Raw genomic sequence first — 5,729 nt, 5'->3', positions numbered from 1 at the left:
TCATTGCATCATTGCTATTTGTCCCAAACTGCCTATCACAAACGTATTGCAATTTGCAAATATATTTGTATATTTTTACTCTAAAGTCTTAGTTTTGACTCAGCAAACATGTTAATCGATTTCCCAATGCCTGCCTAGAGATAATGTTCATAAATTATATACTTATCAGCTACTCAGTTTTATCTGATGTAATAGTCGATCAGTTTCTAGAAATATATGATCAGTTCAAATATAAACGCGCAGCATATTGGTAGCGTGAGTAACAATAAACATTCCTTGACTTGTGTAAAACCTAGAGAGCTATGTCCGACCCTTTGTGGTTTCTGGAAAACTTGGAAGGAAACGAGCCTAAAAACAATGAAAAAGATTACATCAGGAATTACAACTCTCAAAATCCTGTAGGTAAGTAAACTGTTATGTGAAAGAACATTGAAAATATGAAACATAGAATGGAACTTACTTTATAAACATTCGTGTTTGTCAGATCTAAGTAATAATTCGTCTTCATTCCAATTATCAAGTAGTTTCATTACCAGTTATTAATTTAGCTTACATTTTTCGTTTAAAGAGGTTTCTTCAAAATATACTCTTACCTTTGACAAAATATTATGAACCGTTGTTATCGAGCAAAACCCCCCAAAAAGGTGTTACCGAAATGGAATATCTCAGTTCTTGATTCTTAGTGGTGTTTATTTTGTAGTTGATTGGTTATTAAATAATTTATAATATGAGAATATTCAAATCTTAATAAATGTTCTTGTGATTTAAGGACAAAATGATTGGACTCTAGAAATCATTGACCGTTCCTCTGAAGAAGAAAAAGAGAAGAACGGTTTTTCTAATACCCAGGATACCCTAAATATGGATGAAAACAAAGTCACAAAGGTATTACACCTCGACGTTTTGAAAGACGAAGAGAGCCTTAGATCAGCGCTCGAAAGCTCGCTATTGGAGTCTATAAAGGATGTAAAAAATCCTGAAATTCAAATCACTGTCAACTCTAAACCCGAAACTGAAACATCATCTGTTAAGCTGGACGAGAGTAACGTTTTGAATACCAAAAAGAATGACAAGTCCATCCGTATAACTCTAAACAAGAAAGAAAACGGCGATTTCGTTGGAGAAGAGAAGTCATTTTTAATTGGCAGCTCAAATGGCGAAAACGAAGTCAATGAAAGTGTTGGGGATGGACAGCAATCAAAAGTGTATGTGATCCTTCCCCCGGACCAAAACAGTCAACCGAAAGTTAACGCTGAAATGTCGTCGTCCGGTGATGCGAACGCTAACTCGACGTACTACGAGGAGGTTGGCACCGCAGTCATCAACCTGAACGATATTATCTCAAAGAAAAAAATATCTGACAATGGCAACATCACGGCTGAATTTGACTTATCATCTATCATCAGCTCTTCTGAGGGGATTCCAAAGATGGAACTAATCATTAAAGTCAAAGATGACCGTGACAAACCTGGTAAGCTAAATGATTATCTATAATACCCGTCATTTGAAGTTGTGGTACAGATTGATGTTACACTAAGGCTAAATTTAGTAATTTAGTAGTTATTAAATAAACTAACATGATGTGACAAAACTATTTATATGTTTTTGTTTTGCAACTACTTATTAGACTTACTTTGTTTAGTAGACAGTTACATCTATTGGTATAACATGACAGCGATGTCGCAGGTTAATCGTTCCATAACTGATTACTACTCATTATTAATCAATCAATTACTTTGCTGGTTCCGGTAAAACGTTGGATCGATAGATCGTACAGTTTTGTATTGATTTAGCTAAATTTCACTACTGGATCCATTAACAAATTCTAACCAAATATACTGTATACTGTTTTTTTTTTTTTTTTGGAATTTGGGGAAACGCCACTGCACTTGTTCTATAAGTAACTCCTGTTAATCTTCCCAACCAGAAGACGTTATTTTGTTCAGTAATCGTTTTCCAAGACTTCCTGTTATTTGTGCTTTAAATATTTCAGATTTTGGACTTCATCCAAGTATGTAGTAAGCCTAGCTTGTTTAAAGCCGTTATTGTTTATTATTATTATTAGTCAAACATTTGTTAAATTATGACTCTATTTCAGATGAGACGATCACCTCGGAAGATAATCCCTTGATGAACTACTCAGAAGGTGAAATCGCTCGCGTGAAGGAACTGCTGAAAGACTCTGCAACTTTGGAAAGCTTGGACTCCCAGCTTGAAACTGCAAAAGACGTACGAGAGGTTCCGATCACTGTGACTCCTTCCACTTCGTCAACATGGCAGACTACCACGAACTATGAGAGTTTTACCAATGCGGCAAAGTCCCAGAAGTCTTCAGACCCTAGTGTGGCCTGGGAGGATAAGTCAACTGACACCTATGTCCGCAGGGATGGCTCACAGTGCACTCGCACTGTATGGAGCTCACCTCGGGGACGTCGTGTGGAGACCAAGTGCTTCAGGGACGACAGGGACGCCCCAAGAGGTAGAAGAGTACGGGCCCTGGATTGGTCTCCTAGATTTGGATCTTTCTTGAGTGACTTTGATGATGATTTCAACCGCATCTTTTCCTACGCAAATCGCTTTTTTTAAACTAATCTCTTTGAAGAAAGATGTTAACAAGCATGTATTTGGTACATTAAAGGGGCTTAAATACAGAACTATAAAAGGGTTGATACCTTAAATGTCTTATTTACCATATATTTATAGTTTTCATAATGAAATCTATTGTCATTATACGATCATGTATTTGGGATGCTATTTGTTAATAAAAAACTCTAGTATTTGGAAATAAATTGTTTATATCCGTAATCCGTATGAATAGTTTTATTTATTTTTATATAATCTACACTAGACCATTAAGTGTGAATTACTCTATCATACACACTGAAACGTTCCACAGTTTTATCAAAATGAAACTTATACTCTTGGTGGATGATTGCGTTATATTAATATTTTCTGTTTGTGTTTGTTATTTAATACGCAGAGGATACGTGTCCGGTAACCGGACGTGGATTAGGCGTCTGGCAGCTAATGTCATAACCTAAAACCAACCAAACTTACTGATAATGAAAAAATCGAATGATGGTTAAATTCTGTTCATAAAATAAAATTATAAATGCCAAAAATTCTAACAAAAGATGTACAGTTAAGAAGAAATGGCATTCAAAGCTAAATCTATTACAAAAGGTAACAGTTACAAATGGGATTCAAACCAGGTACTTCTTCCATATCAGCCGAGACTCTGTCCACTACACTACGAACACCGATGGCTGTACAACGTATCGTTGTGGTAATGGCGTTCCGGGCCCTCACAACCTGGTGACGTCACTGCCGGACGCCTAATCTACGTCCGGTTACCGGACGCGTATCCTCCGTGTATTTCACAATGCAATGAACTCAACCCTAGTAGTGGCCAACAGTTTCAATCATAGAATAAGTTAAAGGATTTGAGATGTAAACTTAATGTAACGCATGAAATAGTTATTTGTGCAACTAGTGAGCAATTGCACTTTGCACTCGAGTTGCACATTAGTTTTTCCTAAAGTTACCATAAAACAAATAAATTGGTAAAGAAACGTAACATATTTTTACACAGAAGTGAACTTTAATTATGACAATTAATGTTAAAGTAGCATTACAGTACAACAGCTGACCAGCTGATTTACAACCAGTGCTGCCAACGTATTTCGCGCGCATACGACCTTGTCTACATGTTACGCGCTCACTATTTCGTGCCTTCACGTTGCAAATCTGGAGTGAGACGAAGTAATTAGAGTGAGACAATGTTAACATTGTCTCACTGATGAGCAAATTGGCCACTTTGCTTTCTCAAATCAGTGAGAGAACATGTACATTGTTAGGTAACTGTAGAAAAAAATAAAAACAATGTTTTTAATAAAATATAAATTTAAATCAAGGCAATTAAATAAATAAAATTACTAAAAACGCCACACTAAACAATAACAATATTTTTGAAGTTTCACGGCTTACGACGGCTGATTTCGTTGGACAAATAAACAACTAACTAAGTAAAAAAACTTGTCAAAAAACTAAACTTTATTAAGTTTAGTTAAATCGAAAAAATACGAAATTAATTGGAATATATTTGATTAAGAACTACACACAAAAATAAGTCCGTGGTACAAGAATCTGATTTTTAAACTTGCAATAAAAAATCCCTTACTAACAAATAATAGCATTAAACATTTTTAAGTTGAGTATGAGGATTTCACTTCGTTTCGTCCAATTACTAGCAGTTCCAAGTAAATGCTACATAGTACTAATATTCAAAAAGGAGTGTTTTAACCTCCTGCAAGTATTGCTAAGGTAAAATCCAAAATCAAGATGGAGGGGAAGTCAAAGAGATACGCGTTTTGTTGAAATTAAATTACAGTTAATAATATGCGACTAAGTGAGGAAGTCCCTTTATGTAAACCTACACAATAAATTTCGTACAACAAAGTGTCCGCACCACATCAACTAGACAGAAAATGGGCAAACCGTAAACAATCGGACTCATACAAACTAAGTTACCCAGTCAAATATAAAAGGTCGCTTTCCAAATGCGGCTTTTCAGTTGCACAGTCACAGAAACAAGGATATTAGATTACGAGATTTCGCAAAAGCAGAGATTACCTCGGCTTTGAAACAGCAATGAAATTACTTCCGGTGTCAAAGTGACGTCACGAGCAGAGTATTGAATTACCACGACGTGTTCATTGTTGCGATCTCACGATGCGTGATGTTACGTGACACGTCACGCCTAATATAGTCACAGTATCTCTACAGCTAACAGCTAGAGTCTAGGCGCTCTACAACTTTTGAAATATATTTCCCACTTTGGCTGAGGGTTTTTTCATACATCGTTACATTTAGTTTTTGTATTGTTGTTTTTTACTAGTGTACAATAATACTCAACAATTCAATTGAAGCCTGAACAGCTGATGGGTTGAATTTCGAATTACAGTATTACAATTTTACTTCTTCTCTCTCAATCCTTGAACCTCATTGGTCCATTACCCGTGTTGTTATGAGTAAAACTATGCTGTTATGAAAGTAAACAATGCCGTTATATAAAAATTTTCAATTCTAAGAACTGAACTGAAACGGCTACTGTAAAAAACGGTCGTAGGTAAAGAAGCTTACACAAATATTACTTACCATAGCTCGTCTCCCTGATGGAATAATATATATATACACACACACACACACACACACACATATATATATATATGCGGTGTATATATATCCAGTACATAAATGATATCTTTGTGAATGTACGTATGAATGAATGAATGAATAAAGTGCTTTATTTTAAAATAAACATTCCTCTCATAAACATAATCAAATACTTAATAAACAATGGTCTACGACCGTCTGTTTGGCTGGCACACGTGGAAAACAAATTTATGAAAATGAAATACACTTAATAACATACACAAATTTACATACAATTTTACATCCATTTTAAACCAAACTAAAAAAAATACCTTTTTCATAATATTGTTTACATAACTTTTATTACTTTATTTTTAAAATTATTAGAATTTAAAAGGTTGAAGCATAAGGAAATCTATAAAAAGTACTACGAATATTCAAGAAAACCGGCTGACAAGTTGTTTAACATAATTATTGTTTTGCTATAATGTCGATAACATACTATACTGTGATTAAAAACGTTGTTTAATTATTGAACTGTTTTTTTTCATTAATTATTAATTATTAATAGGCTA

The 5,729-nt window shown here is 34.7% G+C and overlaps 1 protein-coding gene across 2 annotated transcripts; it reads left to right on the top strand.

The window, feature by feature from the left end:
* The first annotated feature begins 204 nt into the window (after window positions 1-204).
* LOC129005797 (uncharacterized) lies at window positions 205-2,811 on the top strand. Of its 2 annotated transcripts, none has more exons than XM_054434808.1 (3): window positions 205-402; window positions 770-1,471; window positions 2,099-2,811. In XM_054434808.1, the coding sequence occupies exons 1-3, from the start codon at window positions 303-305 to the stop codon at window positions 2,584-2,586; spliced, it is 1,290 nt and encodes a 429-aa protein (XP_054290783.1). In that variant the 5' UTR covers window positions 205-302; the 3' UTR covers window positions 2,587-2,811. The 2 variants fall into 2 exon arrangements, with proteins under 2 accessions (XP_054290783.1, XP_054290787.1); XM_054434812.1 differs by having other exon boundaries at window positions 314-398.
* The last annotated feature ends 2,918 nt before the right edge of the window (window positions 2,812-5,729 follow it).

Source organism: Macrosteles quadrilineatus, unplaced genomic scaffold (assembly GCF_028750875.1).
Source record: "Macrosteles quadrilineatus isolate MER2022 unplaced genomic scaffold, UCM_ALF_1.0 Scaffold_1__1_contigs__length_201487025, whole genome shotgun sequence".
NCBI lineage: Eukaryota > Metazoa > Arthropoda > Insecta > Hemiptera > Cicadellidae > Macrosteles > Macrosteles quadrilineatus.
Note: the sequence above shows the minus strand (reverse complement) of the source record. Positions and strands in the feature narration are given on the sequence as shown.

Coding starts and splice junctions, on each gene's coding strand:
- LOC129005797 (XM_054434808.1), top strand. CDS start 303: ATGTCCGACCCTTTGTGGTTTCTGGAAAACTTGGAAGGAAACGAGCCT. Junction 403..769: donor CAACTCTCAAAATCCTGTAG/GTAAGTAAACTG, acceptor TTGTGATTTAAG/GACAAAATGATTGGACTCTA. Junction 1,472..2,098: donor AGATGACCGTGACAAACCTG/GTAAGCTAAATG, acceptor ACTCTATTTCAG/ATGAGACGATCACCTCGGAA.